General features: G+C 52.4%; 10 protein-coding genes across 10 annotated transcripts; 7 read left to right on the forward strand and 3 right to left on the reverse strand.

Annotated features, from left to right (window-relative positions):
* Positions 1-695: 695 nt before the first annotated feature.
* Positions 696-2,808, forward strand: CC1G_06930 (hypothetical protein; the record flags this gene model as incomplete). Its single annotated transcript, XM_001837672.1, has 2 exons — positions 696-1,596; positions 1,646-2,808. 2 exons carry the CDS (start codon positions 696-698, stop codon positions 2,806-2,808), a joined length of 2,064 nt encoding a protein of 687 aa, XP_001837724.1.
* Positions 2,809-3,671: 863 nt separating this feature from the next.
* CC1G_06931 (other/IRE protein kinase) lies at positions 3,672-7,434 on the forward strand (the record flags this gene model as incomplete). Its single annotated transcript, XM_001837673.1, has 6 exons — positions 3,672-4,365; positions 4,430-4,679; positions 4,729-5,936; positions 5,990-6,860; positions 6,925-7,192; positions 7,249-7,434. 6 exons carry the CDS (start codon positions 3,672-3,674, stop codon positions 7,432-7,434), a joined length of 3,477 nt encoding a protein of 1,158 aa, XP_001837725.1.
* A 196-nt stretch (positions 7,435-7,630) lies between these two features.
* CC1G_06932 (hypothetical protein) lies at positions 7,631-9,328 on the reverse strand (the record flags this gene model as incomplete). Its single annotated transcript, XM_001837674.2, has 7 exons — positions 7,631-8,230; positions 8,299-8,438; positions 8,491-8,690; positions 8,761-8,837; positions 8,891-8,929; positions 8,990-9,070; positions 9,144-9,328. The coding sequence occupies 7 exons, from the start codon at positions 9,326-9,328 to the stop codon at positions 7,801-7,803; spliced, it is 1,152 nt and encodes a 383-aa protein (XP_001837726.1). The 3' UTR covers positions 7,631-7,800.
* Positions 9,329-10,438: 1,110 nt separating this feature from the next.
* On the forward strand, positions 10,439-10,891 carry CC1G_06933 (hypothetical protein; the record flags this gene model as incomplete). Its single annotated transcript, XM_001837675.1, has 3 exons — positions 10,439-10,526; positions 10,583-10,739; positions 10,804-10,891. The coding sequence occupies 3 exons, from the start codon at positions 10,439-10,441 to the stop codon at positions 10,889-10,891; spliced, it is 333 nt and encodes a 110-aa protein (XP_001837727.1).
* Positions 10,892-11,300: 409 nt separating this feature from the next.
* CC1G_06934 (hypothetical protein) lies at positions 11,301-11,778 on the reverse strand (the record flags this gene model as incomplete). The annotated part of the gene is made up of 5 exons (XM_001837676.1): positions 11,301-11,329; positions 11,388-11,460; positions 11,525-11,571; positions 11,625-11,699; positions 11,766-11,778. 5 exons carry the CDS (start codon positions 11,776-11,778, stop codon positions 11,301-11,303), a joined length of 237 nt encoding a protein of 78 aa, XP_001837728.1.
* A 1,080-nt stretch (positions 11,779-12,858) lies between these two features.
* On the forward strand, positions 12,859-13,421 carry CC1G_06935 (hypothetical protein; the record flags this gene model as incomplete). The annotated part of the gene is made up of 2 exons (XM_001837677.2): positions 12,859-12,988; positions 13,045-13,421. 2 exons carry the CDS (start codon positions 12,859-12,861, stop codon positions 13,419-13,421), a joined length of 507 nt encoding a protein of 168 aa, XP_001837729.2.
* Positions 13,422-14,174: 753 nt separating this feature from the next.
* Positions 14,175-14,737, forward strand: CC1G_06936 (signal peptidase 21kDa subunit; the record flags this gene model as incomplete). Its single annotated transcript, XM_001837678.1, has 3 exons — positions 14,175-14,512; positions 14,570-14,606; positions 14,666-14,737. The coding sequence occupies 3 exons, from the start codon at positions 14,175-14,177 to the stop codon at positions 14,735-14,737; spliced, it is 447 nt and encodes a 148-aa protein (XP_001837730.1).
* Positions 14,738-15,938: 1,201 nt separating this feature from the next.
* CC1G_06937 (hypothetical protein) lies at positions 15,939-16,941 on the forward strand (the record flags this gene model as incomplete). Its single annotated transcript, XM_001837679.2, has 6 exons — positions 15,939-15,998; positions 16,108-16,248; positions 16,307-16,404; positions 16,462-16,542; positions 16,599-16,836; positions 16,891-16,941. The coding sequence occupies 6 exons, from the start codon at positions 15,939-15,941 to the stop codon at positions 16,939-16,941; spliced, it is 669 nt and encodes a 222-aa protein (XP_001837731.2).
* An 874-nt stretch (positions 16,942-17,815) lies between these two features.
* Positions 17,816-22,895, reverse strand: CC1G_06938 (hypothetical protein; the record flags this gene model as incomplete). Its single annotated transcript, XM_001837680.1, has 9 exons — positions 17,816-18,367; positions 18,419-18,670; positions 18,730-20,041; positions 20,097-20,306; positions 20,359-20,534; positions 20,592-22,338; positions 22,386-22,492; positions 22,541-22,577; positions 22,747-22,895. The coding sequence occupies 9 exons, from the start codon at positions 22,893-22,895 to the stop codon at positions 17,816-17,818; spliced, it is 4,542 nt and encodes a 1,513-aa protein (XP_001837732.1).
* Positions 22,896-23,364: 469 nt separating this feature from the next.
* On the forward strand, positions 23,365-23,556 carry CC1G_15544 (hypothetical protein; the record flags this gene model as incomplete). The annotated part of the gene is made up of 1 exon (XM_002910957.1): positions 23,365-23,556. One exon carries the CDS (start codon positions 23,365-23,367, stop codon positions 23,554-23,556), a length of 192 nt encoding a protein of 63 aa, XP_002911003.1.
* Positions 23,557-26,331: the final 2,775 nt, after the last annotated feature.

The raw sequence follows: 26,331 nt of genomic DNA on the forward strand, positions 1-26,331 counted from the left end.
AGTTTCTTTCCTTCCTTCTTGGTTCCCGCATCTTCGAGCCTCGTGTTTGATCACAAGGTGTGTCGGTGTGTGTATCAGTAGGTTCCTTTCTCGGTGCATTTCCGTTGCTTTCAGCTGACCTACTTTCATATTCCAGGTTGCTCAGTTGGAGCTGGCTTCCACTTGGTGCAACCCTTGGATAGCCCTTGGGGTTGTCCGCCGAGCGCTGATCGATACGCCCTGTCTTCCAGGGACTCGACTTGTTCGGTGCGGCGTTCATGGGCAATGGCGGACGGCGGCGAGGCATTGGCTATGCAACATGATGTCAGCTTCCCTCCTCGAAAACACGACGCCCTTTGATCTAAAATGAAACGTTGATATACTGATACACGATGCAGTCGTGATTTACCAGGCTAATGTTCAGAGCCGAGTCAATATCGAATCTCGTGGAGTTGACAGGCCACGGTGCTGCAATGCGCAGACGATAAAGGGTCGCGACTCGACAGGGAGGTCCGGCTCGAACACCCCGCATTTTCTATACTCACCCCACAAGCACTTCGCTTGCCACCCCCCAGTCTCCAGACGCTGCACCATTATCCTCTCGCTATTCATAGCGCTCGACCTTTATCTTGCCGCTGAGGTACGACTCACGGGAGCTTTCCACCTTTGCCGATACTTATAGTCTCCTAGTCTGTTTAGCGCCTACCTGCCACCCCATGGGTTACTTCAACGTGTCTCGATGGTTCTCCTCCAAACAACGAAATGAGGACAGGGACCGAGAACAAGGCCCCAGTCTACCATGGCCAGCGACCCACAGTCCAGTTCCATCCTACTCGTCCACTCCCCGGACGCCCAACACGCACAAGACCATCAGCCCACCCATCCCGCGACCAACAGCGACCTCCCTCACCGGCTTCGACAACCCCTATCTCTCAGCAACTCCGCCCGGCAGCGTCAATGAGCTGTCACACTACCGCAACCAACACCACAACTCGAGTCTAACCCGGCTCGCTTCGACTTCGCATTCGAATGTCATCGACGTGTACGGTGCGAACCTGTCGAAGCCGCAGCTGTTGGCCCCTGACGATCCGACAGAGAGGGATGTGCTATCATCACTTCCTGCGGTTATCAGGATCGAAACTGGGTCGAACGTGACGAGGAACCCTCAAATAACCTCGAGCACTGCCCAGCCTATTCGAAGGACGGTCTCGTCGCCTCCGATGTCGCCTGCGTACCACCCCTCTCCGACCGAGTCGTCGTCGTCGGCGGAGATTACGCCCACTGCGTTTGCGGTGCCCAGTGTGCCGAGTCATGGCGGCAGGTGGAATTTGAAGCTGCAGACGGACGCTGTGGGCGGTGCGAATGCGAGCACGCAGTCGTTGCCGAACCAGGCCGGTCCGAGTGTGAACACGGATGTGTATGGGTATGCGTATAGCTATCCATTGGCGAAGCAGTTGTCGCCCATCCAGGAGCAGGATTATCTTTCTCCTGATTCGTTGCAGAGGACGCAGAGCTTGCCGGTGTCGACTGGGACTGCGAGTCGGACGGCGTCGGATAAGGACTTGGGGTTTAGCGCGTCGGCTAGTCCTGGGGGGTCGCAGACGTCTGAGCTTACTCGTGTGTATCACTCTTTTTCCCTGCTAAGCGTTAGTTAACATTTGACCAGGTCCATCCCCGAGCTATTCCTCGCCTTTCCTTACTCGACAACTCAATCGCACGGCTTCACAAGGGTCGTCCCGCACTCATGTTTCCTCTACGTCGACCACGCTACCAAGGCATTCAACCAAGTCAGCAGACACCCCCGTCATCCCTCCTCTCGATCTTCGACCACCATTCCCTGGGCCTCATCCTACAATAGGACCCGGCCCCCACCCCAGACAACCAAGGATGCCCGTCATCAGCAACGGCACCATCGACGAGGAATACGAGTATGCAGCGACGATCACCGAGTCCCTCCATGCTGAGAGTTTCGTAACAGCGACCAGCAACGACCGGCACAAATACGTACCTTCCGTTCGCGAGATCGAGGTTGTGGACCACGAGGCTCTAATCGTTAACACGGCTCGAGGCGAAGGGACGAGTATCCGGTCGCACGAATCTCGCAAACAGTCTGCCGGGACCGACTCGTACGTGACCCCCCGCTGGGATCGCGACGTCCCACTAGGCACCGGCGTGCGCACCATCCGCGCCAAAAAGCAGTACCTCGACGCCACACCTGCCTTCTGGACGTTCTGGCTCGGCTTCCTCTGCCCCGTCTTCTGGCTCATCGGCGGGTGGCATTTCACGCACTTTGGGGAACAGCCCCCGCGTCTGACGTTCTGGGAGTTTTATTTCAACGCGGGGTATTGGAAGGAGATGTGTTGTGGGAAGAGGAATAAGAAGCGGGAGATGGATGATCAAGCGAGGAGGGAGGGGAAGGGGAAGGTCAAGGTGGAGCCCCCACCGTTGCCGAGGTGGGTGGCGGAGAAGCAGGCCAGTGAGGATGGGAGGGCGAGATTGAATGATCCCAAGCGGTCTTTGAAGGGGATTTCGTTTGGGTATCCATTCATTCCCCGACCTGTTCCCGTGAAGGAGGAGGATATGACGGTTTGGAATAGGGTGTGGACGAGGGTGTTGGAGGTGTTGGACAAACCGAATAGGATTTTTGATCAGTTGTATGGAGTCAAGTTGAGGGAGGTCCGCGGGAGGCCAGAGTCGAGGAGGAGGTGCTTTGATCCGTGGATTCAAAGGTGTCGGTATGCCCTTTGTTATGCCATGTTCTTCCTTGCGATTGGACTATGCGTTGCCTCTGCTTATTTGATTGTGTACAATACTCGTCAACTCCGTTAGACGGGCTGCATGTATATATGTAATAATACATCTGCTTAACTACACCAAGCGGGCACTACTAAATTCAGACTGCATAACAAGGCGGAAGCTACATGACTGTTTAAGGAGTACATTGAATGAACATTTAGGTGCAATGAAGGCATACCTGGCTCTATTGTCGACATGTTGTCGTTGGTCTCACGACAGGCGCCGGAACTGGGGTACATCATTCTGGTCTCGCGATCGAAGTGCTGGTTCCAAGCAAACCTCGTGTGAGTCATGGGCTTATGGGGTCTTATTAGGGGCACAAAGTCAATGTTCATGATCATAGGAAGGTATGTAGTCCATAGACCGACTCTTGGCACACCACGATGCCTGATACCTGGCCCTTAGAAGTGGCCGCGGGTGGGCGTAAATAGCGTTCCTTCTTCAGGATTCTTTCATTTTCTCCACATTGCCATTGTCGACATGTCGCCAAATTTGATCTTCCTATCATCTTCGTATGAGAAAATTCATTATTTTTCCAACGTGCTCAAGAGACCGGGGTGTTTGTCCGGATAGAAGTCCATGGAATAAGTCGTGGTTTGCTGCCATTTTGCTGACTCCTCGAGCTTTCTCTCAGTGTTCAGTGTCAACTGACCATTCGAACTCGTTTCCAAGTGGATCCCCTTGGATTCAGCAGGCCGAAATGCCCCTTTTTGAGCGAGTAATTTGATTTGTAGCATGGGAACGGACTTCAACGGACGGAATCAATTAGGCGTGTGGGACACAGCCACGAGATTCGAGTTCGCCTTCGTTGAGGCTTGGAAGGCTTTGGTTTTCTGCCACCACCACCACCACGAACGACGACTAGAAACCAGCGCCCAACGCCGGGCTGAACGCTTATGGCGTTCGTATTCTTCCTACAGTTCTTGCTCCTCATCGTGGGCGCGGTCTGCTGGGCAGAGATCGTCAATGTCCGGTCAACCATCCCAGCAGCGGAGACGGCGGCGCTCATACAACGAACGAGACCAGCACCTACTTATGCGACCGGAGGGATTCTAGAACCCACCAAAGACCTAGAGCTGCTGGACATTGTCCTGGTAGCCTCGATCGACGGCAAATTCCATGCACTCAGTCGCTCGACGGGCAAGATCTTGTGGTCTATGCCTGCATTCGCACGGGCAGAAGGCTCGTCAACTCTTTCAAGCTTGGCGCCTCTGGTTAGGACGACACACCCAGAAAACGACCCCGACGACTTTGACGACGATACAACACCAGAAACCTATATCATTGAACCGCAGTCTGGCCACATCTATGTCGTAAACTCAGAAGACGACTCGTTGCAACGGTTCCCGTTCTCAATGGCGGAGTTGGTTGACATGTCGCCGTTCACCTCCCCAGGTGACGACGAGAAGAGGGTATTCATTGGGCGCAAGGAGACTTCACTATTGTTACTGGAGCTCGAAACAGGAAGAATCAAGGCGACCCTCAACTCCGAATGTCCGCCTTATGACGACAGGCGTATTGACCTCGACGAGCTGGAAGAACCAGAGTCGCGGGGCTCATCGACCACCGAAGTATTCATTGGGCGAACAGGTGCGGTGTTGACAGATTTGCGACCTGGAATTCAGCGCTGATGGCTAATTTCCCTACTTGGCAGATTATTACATTTCCATCTATCCCCACCGCTCTAAGGGCTACGGCACTCGGGCGCCCGTCCAAAACCTGTCATTCTCAGTCTACGGACCCAACAACGAAGACAACTTGCTCCAAGCAAACTATCGAAGGACTAGCGACGATGCGTACATCCAAGGTTTTCCCAACGGGGATGTCTACTCCTTTAAGACCAAGTCGGAAGGGGGTAGAGTCCAAACACAACCTTTATGGGTTCAGAAATTCCATGCACCGACGTGAGTTTGACGTTAAGAGTACCCTCGTTACATACTCAACAGCTTGCAGGGTCGCTGTTTTTGATGTCCTACGGGGCTCAACTCCACTTCAGCCACATCCTCACGCCTTTGTTCTCCTGCAACCACGACCACGCGCGGAAGATGTCATCCCAGGTCTCGACCGCTCTCTCTTACGTGGTGCAAAGTCGGCCTACGTTGGGATGGTGGAGGAAACGGGGAGCCTTTACGCTATGAGCCCTTCACATTATCCACTGGTTGCGTTTGGGGACGCAGAGGAGGGCAGAAAGGGACGACTTATTGAGGGTTCTGGGGGTTCAGCGCAAAGCATCCATGATATCATCCGCAACCAGAAGGAGGCTGACAGGCGGATTAGATGCGAGGATAACCCGAGAGACCGCGAGTGTCTACTGGGTATGCATCCGCTTGACGAAACGGACGGCCATGAAAGTCGAATGCGACGACTGCTCGAAGGACCTTCAAGCATCAGCCCCATCCCGACGTTCAGACCCGGTCAGAACCAATGGATCGATCACGGAATCGAAGTCGTCCCCAACATTGAAGCTCCACCCAACAATTCTCAACAACCTGCCACGCCTGTCCCCCCGGAGGAAGTACGGAAGACGGGATGGGAATATCTGGGAGTAACACTCGGGCTGGGTTTGGTGTCTTTGTGGTTCTTATTCAAGAAGTTCGGCCAGCGAGAGGGATTCAAGGTACCCAAATTCATTCCCGTACCCAACGGGGACGCGCAGATCGCCCGTCCCCTTGCTCCCATACCGGACACTGCCACCGAGCCAGCACCAGCACCCGAACCAGCTACGGTCCAGCCTCTTCAGATCATCCCCGAACAGCCTGCACCACCGGCACCCCTACCATTGCCTCTGCCTCCATTGGAGGACCCCACTACGGATGCACTTGCCGGAACTGGCGAAGAAGGTGATGACACCGACCGTGAAGGCGATCCAGAGCCCGAGACAGTCGCAACCCCTGGAAGGAAGAAGCCGAGGAGAGGTAAACGAGGAAAGAAGAAGAAGAAGGACGCCACGCCTATCCCTGGTGAAGAAGGTGTTGAGGGCAAGGCGCCTAATGGACCCGATGGACCAGCTGCGAATGGCACACCAAACATCAATCCGCCAGACAACAACCCAGATGCCACTATCGCTCCTGCAGCCCCACAATCTCCTTCACTTGTCGTCTCATCTCCCATAATTCCTGCGGCCGCAGGTCCATCGTTAGTCGTGTCCGATACCATTCTCGGTGAGCACTGCCCTTCCTGTCACTGTCAATCAATTGAACTGACTTCTTCTTAGGCTTTGGCTCTCATGGAACTGTTGTCTTCCAAGGTTCTCTACAGGGTCGAGCAGTCGCAGTGAAGCGGCTCCTCAAAGACTTTGTTACTCTGGCTTCACGTGAAGTCAGCATCCTCCAAGAGAGTGACGACCACCCGAATGTTATCCGATATTACTACCAAGAAGCCCACGCCAATTTCCTCTATATCGCTCTTGAACTCTGCCCCGCATCCCTAGCCGACATCATCGAAACTCCTGACCGAGAAGCCTTCAGAGATATCGCCATTTCCTTCGACCCCAAGAGGGCGTTGAAGCAGATCACGAGCGGTCTCAAGCACCTCCATGCGCTCAAACTCGTCCACCGTGACATCAAGCCCCAGAATATTCTTATTACGACAAACAAGAGCACTGGACGTGGGCGACCGACATATCGTATGCTCATCTCTGACTTCGGATTGTGCAAGAAGTTGGACGTTGACCAAACGAGTTTCTTACCAACCATGAATGGCGGGATGGGTGCTGGGACGGTCGGGTGGAGAGCACCGGAGATTTTACGTGGCGAGGTCAAGCTTGATGATTTGAGCGATGATCACTCCATGAGTTCGAGAGGAAGTGTGTCAACCATTAACGGGTCATCATCGTCGTCGTCGACGTCGGGTCTCTCAACCGCGAAGCCAACACGACTCACCAAGTCTGTGGATATCTTCGCCCTTGGTTGCCTGTACTACTACACCTTGACCAACGGCAGCCATCCTTACGGGGATCGATTCGAGCGGGAAGTCAACATCTTGAAGGACGCCAAGTCGCTGGATTTACTGGAGAGATTTGGAGAGGAAGGAACCGAAGCGTGCGATTTGATCGAGAAGATGTTGGATCCCGAGGCATCTGAAAGGTATGCCAGCTTTGATACTCTAATTGCCTATTTTCGGACGGAACGCCTAACCCTTGATCATCAGACCGGATACGACTGCGTGCCTATTGCACCCCTTCTTCTGGGATCCCGCACGCCGCCTTAACTTCCTCCAAGACGCCTCGGACCGGTTCGAAATCATGTGTCGGGACCCCAAGGATCCTCTCCTACTGCAACTCGAAACCGGTGCGCTGGCCATCGTTGGAAATGACTGGCATGCAAGACTGGACAGGTTGTTTGTTGAGAACCTTGGCAAGTTTAGAAAGTATGACGGAAAGTCTGTACAAGATTTGCTTCGTGCTCTTCGTAACAAGGTATGCTGTTTCCGCCTTGATGCCTCCTCCAATGGATACTCACATCTCATTTGTAGAAACACCATTATCAAGACTTGCCTGACAATGTTAAGCGAAGTCTTGGGCCGATGCCAGAGGGCTTCCTGGCCTACTTCACGAAACGTTTCCCCCGCCTCTTCTTACATGTCCATCGTGTCATCTCCGACACTGTACTACGGACAGAGTCTATGTTTAGATCTTACTTTGAACTGCCTGACTCCTGATCGCATTTCGCTTAGTTCCTGTACATTCTCCCTCCCATCCTCACTTCCCGCGATACAGTAATTCATCGACCGACCCGACGGTTATTGCATTCTCTTCAAAAGTTGACGTACTTACCGCTTATATCCTAGCTCAACTCATCCGCATTGCTCAAGTACTACAATCCTGCTAGTTATCTCACTGCATATTTATCTTGATGCCTCTCAAACGTGTATTATCTGTACTTCTAAGTAGTTAGCTTTCTGATGCCCCTGCCTGTGTTACATATGATACCGCCAATGGAATTTCTTTGCACATAGAATACACTGTGATGTCAATCATCAAGAAACGAAGAGTACAATCCTCGGGGGTTTCAATTCAACGGTCAATCAATACTTTGCCTTGACTTGAGCGTTCGCTTCGCTTTTAGTAGCTGTCGCCTGGAGTTCCACCTGCCCAGTCCGCTTGTTCTCCATGGCAGTTCTACTCGCTTCCTTCTGCTGTGCGACCTCTTCTTCGCTTAGAACGCGACCTCCAACCTCCTTCTCCACCTCGCGCGCAATCTCCGCTAGCCATACCCTTGTCTTCATGCGAGCTTTCCGTCCCGGTGACGAGGGCCGTGGTTCGGAAGGTTGGGTACCGGGGAGAGCATTGGCCGGCGATGGCGGGGATGCAGACGGGGAGGTAGCCAGGTCTCGTCCGATTAAGCTGACGAAGACGCCTTTGTAGAGGACGGGGTATGACCCCACTTGGATCCCGTGGGGTTTGAGCCGTTCCTGCAGTTGCGTAAGGTACGGGGCGATCATCGATTCAGGACGCCTATCAAACCCAACGTGATAACCAAATGTTAGTTATCGAGAAGGTCAGAGGGAAGAAGAGGTCCGTACTCGGTGAAGATTTGTATCCGGAGGGGGCGCTCCTGCTTGGGAGGGAGAGGAAGGAAGCCCGTCAAGGCGTGCAGCATTTTCTGGAATAGACCAGGGATTCCAGGGAGGATGCAAAGTTTGCCCTCGAGGCGGACGACGGGCTGTCAATTGTTGTTCAAAATTAGTTCATAGTCAACTCATGTAGAGACTCACCACCCAAATTTCGGGATCGACGTAAATGACTTCTGCAGTCTCTGGGAAGAGTGCCATCCTGTGCTGCGCCGCTTTCTGTTCCTCCGTCTGAGTGAGAGCCCAGTTCCTGTACTGGTTCATGATGTGCATTCGGTTGATTGTTTCTTGGTGATGGACGACTTTGGTGTTGAAGGCTTTGGCGATTGATTCATAGGTGATATCTGGATGGAGAATAAAGGCGGGATGGTAAGGAACAGACATAGAGGCTAGGGTGGCAGGATAAACACGGACCATCATGAGTGGGTCCGATTCCACCGCTGGTAACGACGAAATCGTATTTGCTGGTCAAACGGCGGGCAGCTTCGATTCTGTTGAAGTCATCGTTAGAGCCGGAGCTTTGGAAGCGTGAGATGGGGCATACATCTCATTCTCGTCGTCAGGAATCACTTCAATTCTCTTCCTAAGCACCCCCGACCGTCAGCGCCTCAACTCGGAGAAGACCAGGGAAATAGTAACGCACAAATCAATACCGTGCTCGAAACAGTACTGGGCGAACACATTTGAATTTGAATCTCGCGTTTTGCCATTAAGGATCTCGTCGCTATTGTCCGTTGGGTTAGACAATTCAGGGTTTCAGCGAACGTCGAGGTGTAACAACGGCAGAAATGACGCACCCAATGATGAGGGCTGCAGCTGTCCGTATACAGCGACCTTCTCCAAGCGGGTTGGGTGGTACAGGAGAAATTTGGAACCTGGGACGCGTTCGAGGCGCCTCTGAAGCTGCTGCTACCCCCGTGGTGCCATCCGCGGGCGTCGCCGCTGCCGTACTTGGCGACTTCGCAGACGAATCGTTCGACATGGTTGGTCGCTGGCCTTCTCCACCTTTTCTCGGGATCGGTACCGTCAAAGTCGACAGACGACGTTCTGTTGGTCGTGGTGATGAGAGAACAGCTGAAGCCCTCCAGGCGGCCGGTGTGGCCGTCGACCGAGTCGAAATGCCCAAGCTAACCGGTTGCGCGGGTCCCCGAATTCGGCTTCTTCCAACCAAGGCGTTGTAGCTTTGGACGACAGTCAAGAAACGAGCTTCCTTTGCTCCTGAACTGCCTGACCAAGCCCGGGACAGGTTCCTGGAGAACTGGGGTGGCGTCGTCCGCAGATGAATCATTAGTTGTCTCCCAGGTTCGTGTCCAGCAACCTCCCAAGTCGTACGCGCCGCGGTCGATGGCTTTGAGACTGCACAGTGACGACGGGGTGTCTATTACTTGGAGGAAATCATGGTAATGGCTTTGAGGTTTAAATAGGTGCAGAGGAAAAGAAAATGAATACCGTGGCCCCAGCGCCAGATGATTTCCAGATTCACACCATACCCCAAAGTCCGCGCCGTTCGGAATGCCAGACGGGATTCCTCAAGGGCAGGAATGACAAGCGTCGAGTATCACATTGTATTAGCCCTAATTTCGGGAATGTTTTATGGAGAGCGCGTTAGATAAACGAAGAAAACCAAAAGCCATTTCGACCGATGGATTCTTTCGTCTGCTTTGCATGGGCGCCTAATCGGTGAATCCCCCCGGTCGAGAATGGGCAGGTAGCCAAGACGGGGCTCATTGAACTTCCCCTCTACTACTAGTCCCCTTAAACGAGTTGTATCTTCCTTCGAGTGAATAGCAAGATAGGTTCCAATGCGCGGTGGGAGAAGGATCTACTCGCAACGGCACAGTATGGGATTTCTGTACTTGCCTCCCGATGACCTCAGTTCTGAATTCGAAAACCTTTGATGTATGACCCATTGTCGGTACTCAGCAGTATGACCACCAGCTCAACGGATAGCAGTGAGCCTTTCACAAAGCACACCTTGGATAGGGGCTCGGCTTGATCGTGCCGCGCTCAGCGGAAATGATTTAGAGTTCCCACGGCACTTGAGCGCGGACAGCGAGCGCTGTCCAACCCGTCCTGCTCGTTGTCTGCAACGATGTCCACCACGAAGCACGACGATCCCAGAGACTCGTCCCTCGAGACACCGGTTACCCCACCGAAGACATGGTATCTCGATACCGGTGGTAAGTCTCTTTGCTCGCAAACAGCGCGTTCCACGTCGCCTGACCCCGCATTTCAGAGGGAGTAGCAACCTCAGGCATGTTCCTGTCCGGTTTGATTATGGTCACCAAAAATCGGTTCCTTGCATGGCCTTCTGTGCTATTCGGAATCAACACGTTGATTAACCAGCACCCTATGCGATCAAAGGAAAGTGGAGGAAGCTGGTCTAACCTTTTGTGCGTCATGTTATTACGAATAAGAAGGTCACGAATGCTGACGGTCTGTCTTTGGTTTTTCCAGGCTGTGTGTCTCTGCTCTCATTGCATCTTACGTGCCTGTATTCGTGATTACACGAAATGTTCCTGCAGCTGCTCCGCCTGCTGCATAGAGAATGCGACTATTTATTGCGCTTCCCTGTCCCCCGCTGAAGACCGGAGTAACTGGAAGATTATACGGAGAAGCACTAGTCCAGCGCTGGGACCCAGGTCATTAGTCCTTGAACGAAGTCATCGACGATTCATTGCGTTCGCCCGATCTTGCGCGCCTGTTGGTCGGAGGAGTACTGTCTCCGCGCTTCCAGCCCTAGGCCTGTGTCTAAGGCATCGTACTTTTCGACAACTGCTGTCCCGTCAATCCCTGGCGCTATTCACAGTCGCTTACGTAGAAGTGACACTACTAGTCCAGCGATATATTGTATTCGGGAGTCCTAAGCTCCAGTGATAATCCAGATCATAGCTTTATCAATAACTTCATTCGTTCAAGTCTTCGCATTCCTTCCTTTCAATTTGTCACGACATTCATTGAGTGGTAACAACACCATCGGGTTCTATGAAATAACATAATCTCAGTTCACTGCTGGAGGGTGACATTCGGAAGGAACATACCGATGTAGTCGACGACCTCGTTTCCTTGCAAACGCGAGGTAAGGAAGCTCTCGGGGATCTTCGCAGCAAATCCCTAGTACCATTCGGAACGGTTAGATCATTGTCAAGCGTTTGGAAGGGTTTCGGTATGGCCGTACATTGAGGATGCCACCTTCACTGTAGTACGAGTTGGTCACCTCGCCCCCTGGATCACCCGGTCATTGGGTCTTCTTCTAATGAGTGGATCACAAGACGCACCACTGGTGTTGAGCTCGGAGACGTATTGGTCAATATCTGCCTTGCTGACGTTGTCCTTGAAGACAACAATGAACTCTACAAAGAAGATAAGATGAAACCTCGTCAGATTAGATCCAAAACCCCACACGACCCTTTACTCACTTCCGGTCGACATTTCTGCTGTAGGGGATTTGGTAGATGAGTGGCTAATTTGGTTTCTGAGAGTGGGTAGGTGGTGGAAAGAAGGAGAAGAGGGTGTGGGTTGATATAGTGGCCATAGCCCCTGTTCGCTGCTGCGTAATCGGGATGCCATCACCTGCCTGATTGGGCGAATCTGGAGCATCGTGGTGGATGTGGTCCAAACTGACATCACAGAGACCTCCAGGTCCTTCAAGCTCCGGTCAAGGCTGTGAAGGAACGCGATGCGAGCAAGTTCTTCGAAAGCGTCACGAGTACAGGACTGTATGTCTAAGCGGTGCACGCATATCAAGCGCTGATACGATATGCTTGGCGCCTGTCTATAACAAACTGTCAAGAAAGGTTAAATGACGCCTGATATGGGCCTGGAGGTAGGCTCTGAGGCCAACTACTCGGCTTGGCTGCACAGAAAGTATGTGAAAGGTTTGTGTCTCTGTCAACGGGCCTCTGCGAAGAGTCACGGACCAAGGGTTCGCGAATTTCCGAGCACTGAACCCTGACCATCACCCACGTTACTTGGGCGCTTAAAGGACGACAGGTGCTCATCAGTGCCTGAATGTACTGGCCTCGGCATCAATCCGCACAAGATGGGGCATTAAAAGTTCTTGCAGGTGCCAGTCTTGTTGTTGTTGAATGACCCCACGTTCCCGACCGACAGCCAGCTCGACGCCGGCCAATGGTGAGTGAATCGAACCCCCGCTCCCAGAAGCCCCCTCACTTTTCGTTGCAGGCACCGTCTAGCACTCTTATTGCGCGGGCCTTTGAATGGACAGACCTCGTGCCGGAGAAAGGACACGGACTACACGGCGAGATAAAATGTTATAGTCTCCCTTATGGCCTCCTGGGATTCATTTCCCATCTCCTCACCTACTACACCATCGCCTGCTTCTGGGCAGGTCGTAGTCCACTGTGGCCCTTCCACCGCCTGACCTACGGCAGAATTGGGTTCTGGCTCTCCATAGTCAGCTTGGTACTTACCCTCGCCGTTTCGACATTCACCATCGTGCGGTGTCAGAACACATGGCAGTTGCTGCTGATCGCAGTGTGGAAGCTGGCGATGTCGCTGATGAACTCGGCGGTTGCGATTCACGTTACGAAAATTTGCAAGGAACATGAGGATGGAGGAGGTACTCCTGGGGGAGATATGGGTGGGAAGCTGAGACCGACGATGTGGTGGACTGTTCTGTGTGAGTATCCCAATTCTAAATGAAGGGATTGCGCTCACATTGACTCCCGTGTACAGATCTTCCAGGGATGTTTGCTGGCATGGTCGGACTAATGTCACTCGTCGTCCAGAATTTCCACATCGAAGCACTCAAGATCCTGACAGTCGTATTCTACACGATCGTCGGTTTCGGGATTATGGTGGGCTTGCTATCCATCGTCATAGGGAGGATGCGAAAGCCTCGGTACGAAAGTATAGACAGAAAGGAGACTGTTCAGCAGGGGCTTGGAGGGCTAATCATTTCTGTGATGATCTACACTGTTCTGGCCGCTTTCTATGGGGATTGGGCTTTGGGTCTCATGACGGACAATTTGATAGGACTTCCCAGCGGGGACTACCGAGCCTTGTATTGGTTGTACTTTACAGCGAAACGCTTACCTATGTTTTCCATGTAGATGTAGCAATGGACCTGATGGTGTATTGTGTTGTACAAGAAAAAAATATAGATCGTATACTTATTACTCTCTCATTCTTAGTTAGACCTTGGGGTTATCGCCCAGTGGCAGGCATGGAAACAAGAACAGCAACATCGCCGCACCCAGCACCAGTCGTCTACAAGATACGTATATTCCACTCTCAATTCGATGACTGGCTTCTTATGAGCTCGTTGACATGATTTTTATTGCTTTACTTCTACTAGCGCGAACCTCGACCAGACTTCGCAAGGGCGTTGAAACAAGTCGAGGGAGGCGTGCGAATTGCAGACGCCGCGGCGTTGTCGGTCATCAAATGATATCCCCAATTGGGGTAACCAGTGACCACGACGGTCAACGTGTCGGGTTCAGTCTTTAGCTTCAAACCACGATCTCGACGACGACCAGCGCCTTTTCTTCTCCCATTACAGTCAAAGGAGGCGGGCCAATACCATGTTTTCAGAAGAAATTAAAGCCTTCAAGAGGCTAGGCTTTCGCCATGTAATTCGTCCCACTTTCCCAGGTTTCTTGGTGTTATTGACCGGGTCGAAATGAATTCCAGCTTCTCCTTCAAGTTCTCAATTTTGCATCAGTAATTGCTTCAGGGTTGATGATATGGAAAGGCCTGGGGATTGTGACTAACTCCGAGTCACCGATTGTCGTTGTGTTGAGGTGCGTACGACCCGTTGTTATTCCAAAGAAATCAAAAATAACCACAATCTACGCAGTGGATCTATGGAGCCAGCGTTCTATCGCGGTGACCTCTTGTTCCTCACAAACCCGGCTTCAGAGCAATACAAGACTGGCGATATCACGGTTTACAAGGTTCCTGGCTTCGACATTCCCATCGTTCACCGCGTAATGGAAACGCACAACCTACCACCAACAGTCGATGTTAAGCCGTATATCAGTCGAGCGCGCTATTCATCGTCAAAGGATGTAACGGTTCAAAGCAAGGACTCTGAAACCCAGCTACTTCTGACAAAGGGAGACAACAATGCCGTCGATGATATCGAACTCTACAACGGTTTGAACTGGCTGGAGCGGAAACATATTGTGGGCAAGGTCCGAGGGTAAGCAGGTTTCCTGTTGTCTCCGGAGAGGTGAATTACAAAGCACTTGCCTTCTAGATTCTTGCCATACGTCGGCTATGTGACAATTGCTATGGTACGTTCCTTCCTCGTTCACGCGACGCGTCTCTTTGATGATTAACGCGCTTCTCGCAGAACGATTTCCCTCAGCTGAAATATGCCTTGCTTGGTGGCCTAGCATTACTGGCGCTTATTCAACGCGAATGATCGTAATCGACCTATCTTCGGCCCTTGTAATTTATTAGTTTTGCAGCCCCAAGCAGACCGGTTCAGCAGTATCAGCCGGTGAAGCCTAAAGTCGCTCTGATTCGTTTGAAGCACTCACGCTTTTGTGTCGAGGGCTATAGCGGAGAGGTGATGCTAGCCTTCCAATGGCCGAGCAATTCGAAACGTAGACTCGCGCTGGACGGCGGACAAACTTTGAACAAAGCCATGCCTCCAAGCGGACTACCCTTCAAAGATTGAATTGACGGGCTCACTGTAGGTCCCACACTTACCGTCGCTAGCCATACACATTCTCTCAGCTTGGCCTACAAACCGACCTTCGCATTCTTGAGTTTACATGTCATGGAACAATCGACAAGACTTGAAGGAGGCACGCGTGTAAAATTCTTGAAGCTCAGGTGCTGCGGAGGGTTTTGGCGCGCGATGCCCTGCGATGTCCCCGCTTAAACTCTTGGCTATCCCGGACAGGCACCCAATGAGGTAAAGGCGAAGACGATCAGTCGCTCCCGAGCAGAAAATGTGTTCTTGGCAGACAGCAACCCCGCCACGACGCGGTGTGGTCTTTGGGAACCTGGCTCAAACAGGGTACATGGCAAGGGTGAGGAAGGTCATTCTGCAGCACTACAGAGCCTCATGCTGATGAACCATACAAGAATCTGTCCAGGGCGAGGCGAACAGACCCTGTGTGTGCGTAGGCGATCGTTCGCTATTTCTTGATTGGCGTGGCGCGTTGGCATTTTGGCCTTGGAAAATCTAGGCAGCTCCCATGGTTCGCCTGTCCCTAGGCCCTTGTCATGCTCAGAAAGGTATGCCAACGCAGGGAACGTACTACCCTCTCTCGACGCTGCGCAGGAGTCCGTTGGCAGATTCGGGGGCTCTGCGACCACCAAAACAAACTATGTACCAGGAATGAAAAGATACATTGTTAGGGGTGCCCGACGGCGGCATTGTTCCCGTCAGTGGATTTTAATGACATGTCAATGCCTATTCGGGGCTACCTGGCGACCAAGCCATTTGCCGAGAGCGTTAAAAGGGCCAGTGTCGTCGCTTTCTCCCATTCATTCCTCCACCTGCCACCTCACCAAGACTCCTCTTCGACGACGAATCCTTCGTCTGGCTTGACCCACACCGTCCACTCGTTTAACCCTTCCACTCGTTTATCTTCTCTTTCTCACTAGACAAAATGTTCACCAAGGCATTCGTCCTCCTCGCCATCGCCTCCCAGGCTTTTGCCACCGTCTTCGTAAGTCCTTCGTTGATTATGGATTTGCGTGAAGCACTTCCTGTAGATCATTGACACTGACTGGCGTGTCTTCTTCCTTCTTGTGATTGCCAATCATGTCCATACATAGATCACCAACCCAGTCGCGACGAGCACCCTTGTCGGTGGTGAAGAGGCTACCATTTCCTGGATTGAGAGCGGCGGTGGCCCCTCTTTGGAAGAATTCGGTCCTGCTCGCATTTCCATCTACGTTGGTAATGCTCAACAGCAGGTACGACCCCATCCCTTGAAGAAGCGATGGACGAGACTGACCCGATTTGGCACCCTAGACTGGCCTCCAAGTTATCGCTGAAGAAGTCGATGTCTCGACTACTTCATCCGTCAGCTTCACCGTTGACCCCAGCATCGGACCCGACAGCGATGAATAGTGCGTTCGACTTCTCGCTTGATATGCTCCTGTACTCCCTGCTAACTTCTGCCACAGCTTTATCCGTGTCGAGTCTCTCAACCTCAGGGACGAGGAACAACCTCAATACCCTGCTCTCGCTTTCTCTGCCAAATTCACGTAGGTCTCCAATGGAAGGTGTCCAAGATGTCCATCTGACAATACCCTTCTCTCAGCCTCTCCGAGATGACTGGTGTCTTCACCGCTGAAATCCTCGACCAAATCGCTGGCCAATCCACCGCTCCTCTCGCCCTCCCCACCGCTGCCGCTGGTGACGCCTCTGCCATCTCCACTCCCACCGGCTCTGGTGCCGTTCGAGCTGCCTCTGCCGCCAGCGACTCTGCTCGTCCCACCAGCTCTGGCGCTGACGATGAGGAGGATGATGATGAGGATGGTGCTGCCTTCACCAACTCGGTCGGTCTCGTTGGTTTGGTCGCCAGCGCTCTGCTCGGTGTCGCTATGTTCTAGAAAGTGGTTACATTGAGTGCTAGAACACCCAATGCTCAGGCATGGGCTTGACGTCCTCAAAATATATATACCGTTGAAGTAATAATTGCTTTACCGTCCGTTCTGAATAATAAAATTTGGGTTAAACGATCTTTCAATCTTTAACTGGAACGATTGGCCATGCTCACTTGACTAACTCTACGGAGTCGAAGTTGTTTGTCTGGAGTTGCGAACGTAGTCTCGTGAACCAGAGTCGATTCCAAGTTGGCCATCCTCAGTCTCAGGGTTCATATCGCGGCATAACACCACAACGTAAAGTGGAGTTCAAATCCATTGAAATGCAGAATCCAGGGGTATCATCAATTGACAGAACTAGAGGACTAGAGGTATTAAATAACCCAAGAAACAAGGTTGAACAACAGATGATACTATGCAATGATGGACATGGACACCGAAAAGGTCTAGGATAAACAAACGACTCGGACAAAAGTGAGGAAGGGCGATTAGAGGCATAAAGGTGTACATGAAAAGGTCATAAGGATCGTGAGTAGCTGATGTGCGTTTTGGAAAATGAGAAAGTTGAAAGAGAGCGCATGAATGAAGTAAAGTCTATATACAGTGAAAGAGAATATAATGCAAAAATGCAGTTAGCCTGAAGAAATGAGCGGCGATCTGGAGATGTTATCCATGAAAAAGATGAAATCTAAAAATACAGCAGGGAGGTGAGGAAGGAGAGCACTGAGACAGAGGATAACATATCGCAAGAAAGGGAAAGGTGAACATATATGGCGGTCAATGGGGGTCAGAAGGTTCCAAAGCACACTGTGCACGGCGAGTTAAAGGTGGGCCGTCAGAAAAGAGAAAAAGGATTTTGAAGGCATACTATACGTGGAACAGGCATTGTTGGGAGGTAGCCATCGATTACATCGAGGGCATGTGCTCACAGTCAGCCTTGAGGACTCCATCCCGTTAGATTCGTATTCCACGGTTGCTGCTCCTGCTGTCTCGACTGGTCCGGCATGACCGCACCTGTATGCTGCTCCATCGACCACTGACCCATTCCTTCGAAACTGTTGGTGTAGCCTGTTGCCTGGTATGCTACTGTGGGGTTTTGGCTAGGCTTTCCCAGGTCTAACCCCTGATTGAAAGTCTGCACGTGTGGGTATATTTGGGTGTTGGACGGCTGCTGAACGGTTTGCGCGGGGAAGTAACCGCCTGCAGAGTTATCGAGGTTCGGAGTGGTTATGAAAGAGGCGGCGGTTGACTGAGGCTGGTACGAAAGTTGCTGTGGTTGTAGAGATGGATCGTGGCTGCCACCGTCAAGTGCTGCACTGGTTCCCGGAGTCGTAGTCGCTGGCCCGGAATGGAAGCCAAACCCATTATACGCGTATTGTTGGGAGGGCATTGAGGCCGAAAATGGTGTTGGCGGTTCCGACGACGACAATGAGTTGAACCCTGCGTTCATGTCAGACGCAGACGGGTGATAGTTCAAGTCTCCCTGAGAAAAGGTCAGTATCGATGGATTGGCACACTAAGGCGATCCGCTCACCTGGTGACTTGCAAGGCCTTGCAGATGTTCAGGTGGCACCAACCGGGATGGACCGGACAGAGACCCCATTACTGGGGCAGGAGGGTCGGCAACGTTCTGGCTGTCGCTGAAAGATTCAGCGCGCGATCGTTGATAAGGTTCGTTGCCGGGTCCGTTTGGCACATTGGCGAGGAGATCTTGAGGAGGAGGATCCGATGGGGAAGAAGCCGTGGTTGCAGCTGTAGGAGTTTCGACAGGCTCATGCGTACTTGCCTGTATAAGTTTTTAAGTCTCAGTACAGGGTGAAAGCTTACTGTGAAAGGGGCACGTACCGTCTGGTCCTCTGAAGGGGGGCGAGTAGGGGCAACCCTCCTCAGTGGAGGTGCAGGAGTAGGGGCAGTTGTTGAAATGGTGTCCCCTTGGATAAGTTTGCCATCTGGCCCGTGTCGAACACGCAGAAGAGCGTTTCCGCTCGTCTTGCCCTTACGTTTCTCAGAGACACCCCGCTGCCGGTAACTAATCGCGTTTGGAAGTGGTTTCGGGTCTTTGGCAAAGTTTGTTAGCGTCGTAGAGCCAGACGAAGGCATGGTCCTCTGTGTGTAAGAAGGGGCGGAAGAACGATTACTTCCCCGTGGACTAGAACGAGTATCTGAACGGCGTTGACCAGGAGAGCCACTGGATGGGGCGGGACCCCTGTTGTCCGGGTTTGGGTCAAATCCAAACGGGCCCTCGTCCATGGAGTCATCGGCATCGTCGTCGTCGTCGTGGTATTGCCTCGAAGACATAGGAGAACTTCGGGGAGACCTTCGAGGCACGTTGTCCCCATCGGCGGTATCCCTCTTCCGCTTCAGCATGGCCGAGCGATCACTGAGTACAATACTGCGCTTCTTCCAGAGCCTTCGAAGTGAGGCAACTATTTTCAGGTTGTCGCGCCGGCGGCGTCGTTCTGTGTCCTCCCCCGAGCCGTAAAGCGCATCCAGGATGTCCAGCCCTATCTTAATGCTCTGCATGAGTTCGATACTGGCTTGATCTCGCCCCGTCAATCCTAGGAGCTCAGCCAAGCAAGCGACGCCCGTCCACGAAGGCCCCAGACAGACCCGCGAACAAACCACGGTGGCGTCGAGGATTAGCTGGTCGAAGGCGTAGATATCGAGTGCGACCGGTAAGATGGCATTGTCGGACAATGGAACAACCCGGTCTCGAAGCAGGTTCTTCAAAAGCCTTGATACACGGATTGTGGCTTGGGATGCGGAGACAAACTCCTGAAGAACATGCTTCAGCTGCTTGATGTTCTGTGGGTTGGGATTGGAAAGAAGTGGTATGAAGGGCGCGTGGATCTTCACGATCAATGCCTGGACGAAGAGGGCTAGTTCGCAGCTCATTAACTGCTGAAGCCATCTGTTACTACCGGCCACCGCGCGACGATTATCGTCGTTGTGGACATCGAAATGCTTCCCGAAGCCCATGAGTCGCGACGAAGAGCCGTAGACACCCATTTCAAATGCATAAAGGAGTTCCTGCGGGATCGTCTTCATCCACCCCTGGATTTCACCCATCAGCAATGCGGCCTGGTCAACAGTGTAGCCACAACAACAATTGGGAGTATTGATACGGCTCTTGACCTGGTGAGCGAGATGTACGAGGCTGATGAGAATGTTGAGGTTAGGAATGGAAGGCGAAGATGAAGCTGACACCATACCGAGCTCGAGAAGCGGAGAACAGACGTTCAGCCCGCATCCTAGTTGCTTGTTCTGCGTTTCTCTCAGCCTCTTCACCTCGAGGATGTCCATCTCGCCCAACCTCGTCCTTAACGCCTCCATCGAGCAGCTGCAGATCCAACGTCGGTTGCGGCACAGTGAAGAACTGAGCCGGAGCCAAGCACGGTTTCCCAAGTGCATCGGAAATCATGCTGAGCGACTTTCAGCAAGAACGTCCGCATGGAGAGAAGGGACGGTGCTTACAGCGTATAATAAAGCGCTTCCCACCACACCCGCTTTCTACTCTCCTCGATCTCGGCAGCGATAAGTTGTGCATGAGTACGTGACACGCCACGACCTTCGATGTTGGCGACTTCCGTGGGGGAGAATATCCCACTCTCATGGCCCCAAGCTTGCATGGCATTGATCATGCGTCCCAGCTAGATAAGAGTGCTTGAGCAAGGACAGGCCACGGGATCTACAAGGGAATTACTCACCACCGCATGGATGGCGTCCTGGTTCGAACGAGAAGCGGACGAGAAACTTGACGTTGACAATGGCAGTGAACCGTTGCCCAAGAGGTATGTGATATGAACCAAGCACGCTCGAATGTACTCCACCCGTTCTTCCAACTCCGCATTCTCGCTATTATCCATCCAAACCTCTAGAGCTTGCAAGGAAAGTGCCGATAAGAATGCTGGTGTGGCGTTGGGCGAGCCCGAACCAGCCGAGTCCTCCAAACTCTGACCATTACGAGATGCCCCGACCGCCATGACCGCACACATCAGTCCGAAGAATGCCAAACTGTCCCCGATTACACCAGCGGCAGTTGAGCGAGGCTTCCTGGACGAGGAGCTTGGCTCCGACCGAGCCGGGGTTGAAGCCCTTGGAGCAGGTGCGATAGGGAAGTGATATCTCGACCCAGAGCGATCGTGTCCCCTTCCAACACCCTCTCCCATATCATCATCACCACCTCGCCTTGACGACCCAGAACTGTAAGACGACCTCCTAGGCTCCCCTGGCATCGCCGAAACCAAACGGTCCACCGCAACCCTCGAAGACGACGATGAACTGACACTATCCCTCCCCTTCCTGCTCTTTCCCGCTGTGGTACTGGCCCTCGCATACACCTTTTTACTCCGCCACGCAAACACGTCAAATCCCGCAACCTTATGCTTGTTGTTCATCCTCGAGGGCAAACCAAGCTCAATCGGTCGCACCGCCATGGAATCTTTCGCCGATTCGATCAGTCTTTCGCAAGTGAGCGTATTTGGAAGCAGCTCTCGGAGAGCAGGTGTGATTGCTGGTTTCGGAATTGGCGCAGGCGAGTGTGTGGATGGGTTGAGGCTTTCGGGGGCCCTCATTGAGAGGTGAGGTGACATCGAAGGACCAGGCCGCCACGGGGAGCCCCTTTCATCATTGAGCGTACCATGGCCAGTTAAGTCTTGTTCAACAACGTCTCCGCTGCCGCCGGTATATCCACCCCAGGGTGCTGGCGTAAAGGTTGCCTGCGGTACGGCTGGAAAGGGCAAGGAGCTAGAAGCGGACGTTCCCGGGACAGCGACAGGCGCATGGGGGTAATAGATGCTGAGCGGCGGAAGCAAGAGTCGGGCTTCATATTTCTGCTGTTGGCTAACGGTCCCCTCTGCAATTGCGGCGGGCTTAGGGGAGGAAGAGGCGGTAAGCGGATTCGAACCAAGGTGTTCCATGGTCCCGGAAGATCCAGAAGAGTGCATCACAATGTCGTCGGTCGAGGAGCTGGCATCGGGTTCCGATTTGAGATAGAGATTAGTCGCACTGTCCGTCGAGAGCTCCCCTCCGAGTTGCAGCTCTTCACGCAACCCACAAACGATCTCCCGCAAGACCAGTGCTGCCGAAGGGTCTAGAAAACTAGATTTACTGGGAGGGGCTGCTAGGTGGTGGTGATGAGTGTGCGAGGGGTCGTGAGGAGGGGCGGTGGTTTGCAAGCGCGCTTGCGGATGAGGTGTGGCTGGGAATGGATCCATGGTAAAGAGGGGAGGGTCTGGAGGTTCATCCTGCTGATAGTCGGCGGTGGAAGAGGACGCGGAGAAGTTCATGGCACCCCCGCCGTGATGACGTGCACTGTCAGTCATGAGGCCCATGGATTTTGCTTCTTCCACCACTGGGGGATGTTTTGGGATATACTGAGGAGGGAGCCCGTGTGAGATGCGAACAAGCGCCATCTCTAGCGCCATTAGACGGTTGTTTATTGAATGCAGATCACTGTGAAAGGTTAGCAGAAGCACCACGAAGTGAATTGGGTCACTTACACTTTCTCTGTTGCCTGTTGCGAGTAGATACATCTCGGGACCGTGTCTCTCTTGACACAGCTGCTGCAGGGCGAATTGCGGTCACATTTCAATTTCAAGCGTTTGCACTAGAGGTCAATTAGCACAAGGCCGAGAGTGACTACGTGCGCGCGTACCTCTCCACACACTACCGTGATTCGTGAACGAATTTGCCTGGAAGAGCAAAAGGTCAGCGATTAAGAAGGAAAATGCGAAGGGGCCGGGCTCAAGCGACGGCGCGCCGTAGGCGAAAGCACAATGATGTGCACGCGCCCTCCTCTGCCGCGTCCATCGAATACTAATGACGATTGAAAGCAGGAATCTGGGTAAGAACGAAACTCACGGGCCCTCCTTTCCTCCAGATTTACTGTCGCGTTCAACCTGACCTCCGCCAGAGCCAGTCGCCTTGGAGCCAGAAGGCTCCGGTTTGATTGCTCCGCTCGACCCTGTCGACTGGGAATTGCTGTTACTGCTGCCCTGGATGCCCTCCATAACTTGCGTCTCTCTGAATGTCCGTGAAAAATGGATCGGAAGGCTCTTGTAATCGTTATTCTCGTATGCAGTTCCTGTGTTGTGGCGTGGATGTAGTATTCGACTCGTTCGTAGGCAATGCGCACGACCAGCGCGTAAAGGTTCGTCTGGTGGTCGTTGGGTATCTCAAAACGCGGTTTGGGGTATCGGTTGGTGGTCCTTGGTTCTCCCTAGTTCGAAGTGTCGCCAGTCACAGCCCGGGGAGAGTACTGGCACCAAGAGCGCCCGTGGCCAGTATTTGTGGAAGCCTGCAGACTAGGACCACCCCTGGGGACTATATAAAGTGGGGGAAACTGGGGAAAGATGTTGGGATGGAGAGGGGAATGAAGAAGAAAGAGGGCAAAACCAAGGTCACCGCCTGAATGCTATTCAAGTCGTCGCATCCCTGAATAGAAATGTTTCGAACGGCCCTCATTGGTCAATGAAGTCCATGTCGGAGAAGGACGGCCCAGCTGAACGGCTCAAGGCACGCTTTCCCAACAAATTTGGTGGAGAAAATGCAGGCCGAACCGGTTTCGTCAATGACCCTGATCAGAATTCTATTCTCATCCCAGATCCTGGAAATGAACTTCTTGCCTCATCTTTGGTCCAGGCCGACCACTCTTCCCTTTTCAATATGTAATATTTTCTTATTTCAATACACTCCAACATACGGAGTTGCTATGACGGACAAGTGCGCAAAGGGGGATCCAGATTTTGCTTCCGTGCCAAGTCCCTGCGCGGAATCAATTCTGCAACTTGGAGCCTATTTTGTGGAGCGCTATCTCGTGGATGCATCTACGCATTCTTCCAAAGGACATGGAAGCTGGAAGAAGGTCGTAAAAGATTGTGTTTTCTTGGGGGGGAACATCAGCATGGCTGGAAAGATTGCCACCTCACACTTCGATGGCACCATCCGGATCCTGGGTTGTACCTGACACGACGCCCGATACGACTGAATGCATACTAGTTTTACAGGGAAATCAAGGGGAGCAGTTTCCAAGCCGTTACAAACTTCCCGTTGTGACGCGGTCGCTTGTCACAACTGATAGAAATGACTGGATCAATCAACTCCAGGAATTCTTCCGTTTCTCTCGATCGTGGTGATGCCTTCCTCCAGGATGCAGTTGCGTCGAAGGCGCCGAATCGCAATCGAAAGGACCCCGTTAAAAGTGGGAGATTAAGTAGCTCGCATTTCATTATGGGTACCCTCGAGTGAGCATCTTCCATTTCTTGGAGAGTGAAATAGCTTCTGCATGCCACGCAACACCACACGCACCATTTCCGTATGTATGTACTGAAGTCCGTACCCAAATTACGTTTTCAGAGCTCACCTCGGCTGCTGTCGCCTGTAGCCGCAAGGAATGAATGTTGACATCAAAGGCCCTCTCCAGTGCTCGAATCTACATACCTTTGAGATCACCTTCACATGAGCTTGCTTCAGACCCAGGTGATGCAGATCAGCAAAGAATATTCACGGCATACCGAATCTCGACCACTCATACAGCGAAGGTCTCTAATTTGTTTAGTCCCTTTCGCTATAAAGTACAACGTGTCCTGTAACTGCGGACGGAGAGGAACATCGGTACGACATCACGGGTTCCCATGATATCCTGAATCTCGCCACCTCGCTTCCATGTACCGATGGTTTCACACGGCCGTCCTCGCCGCTCAGCCACTTCAGGTCACTTGAAAACTCGTGCGTCTCTGGGCCTTTAGTCTCGAGTTCTGTCAGACTTCACACTTGAGGAGACCCATGAAAGACTGGCCGAGACAAGCGTTGATGCCGGGCAATCAAGACATCCTACTATCGGTGCCGGCACGCAAACATCTTTCGACCGTCCACTTCTATTACTTAGTTCTAATGAGCCCGCACATTAAGTGTACGTCAGAGTACGAATATGTGAATGCTTCGATGAACACGCTCGTAAACGTCTTCTCTAAATGGGTTGATTCGGCGTTGAACGTTTTTTGACAGCCACACGACATGCCATGATTAGCTTTGAGTATTTGGGGTAGAAGGTTTGCCCCTCTACGCAATCACACACAATGCGGTTAATGACGTGACAAGGCCTGAACATTCTCAGACTTCACTGCCTGCCTCGACACAACGAGGCAGAGGGAAACTAGCACTATTCTCCCTAGTCTGGGAGACAAGAAGGGATCATTCCAAATTAAGCGCCCGTAAACCATCAGCCAAATGATGGCTCTGCTAGGGTGTGACGACTTATTTCCACTGCGACACGGAATGACGAAGCCACCTACATCCCCTCGATCCATCTATCTATTTTCCTTCCACCGGTCTGTGAAACGGTCCCTCAATTTCAAACACGACTTGGATATCATATTTCCATCTCTTTCATGCAGCCGGGCCCGCGCTCCGAATACACGTTGCGTCGTTTCCGTAACGCTTCCACTCACTGACATTAACACACCATCGCCAGCTCAATGAAACGAGATAAAGAACACACTGATGGGCACAAGTCAAAACCTTAACCCATCGATCTCGAAGGAAACGCCACTGGCTCAGAGAATATCAGGGTAGGCACTCGGAATGAACCGAAGTATGTGTAGTTGCAAGAATTATACAATATACACCAAAAAGTCTCGGTTCTAGATGCCGTAGGAATCGTACCGGCCAGCCGCTACTGAGCGAGATGTTGCAATTTGCAATACAACCACGTTCGGTCGACTTGCAGCATGCACGGGAAGGGCCACAGTCAGCTAGGGTCGAACGATAGAGTCGGACCACTGTGCTATATCCAACCAAATGGTGACCAGTTTGAGTACGTGTTCAGTATGTGGCTCCGAAGACCTTTTGCCACCTAGTAATCCAGCGCTCAACTTAATCGATTATAACCCATTCGCCCATAACTCCGATCTTGATCCCTCATTGTGAAGGGCGCGCTGTAGCGGAACAACAGTCTTCCCTGTTAGATTGCAGACCGGGACCCAGGTCTTAGTTGCCGGGTACTACTCGACTTAATGTATTTTCAATTGTGTTTTCATCATCTCTGAGGATGTGAAATCCCAGCTGTAACATCTCAGTTAGGGCTGACTGAGCAACACTCCGAAAAACAGCACTTTGCCAATTAGAATGAGATCCCCACGTCGATGATGGCGCATTGTCGACACCCACCTCCCTTTATGAATCAGCCTTTACCCGACTAAAGGAACCAAACATTTCGTGACGCTGGAAACACACCTCCCAGCCTCCAGAGTACTGGGCCAATGAGGTCATAATCGTCCATCTTCACAGCTACGATTCAAGGAGAACTGGATTTCATCCATCTTATGACGGCTTTTCCACGTTTTGCAGGTCGTCATTTGTCCCTTTCGAGTCGAATGAAAGAAACATGCTTGCATCCCGAGGCGCCAATCAAGTCCAGGGATGAGCCACAAGTGCGGCGTTTTCACT

This window comes from Coprinopsis cinerea, assembly GCF_000182895.1.
Source record: "Coprinopsis cinerea okayama7#130 chromosome 6 map unlocalized cont3.6, whole genome shotgun sequence".
Lineage (NCBI taxonomy): Eukaryota > Fungi > Basidiomycota > Agaricomycetes > Agaricales > Psathyrellaceae > Coprinopsis > Coprinopsis cinerea.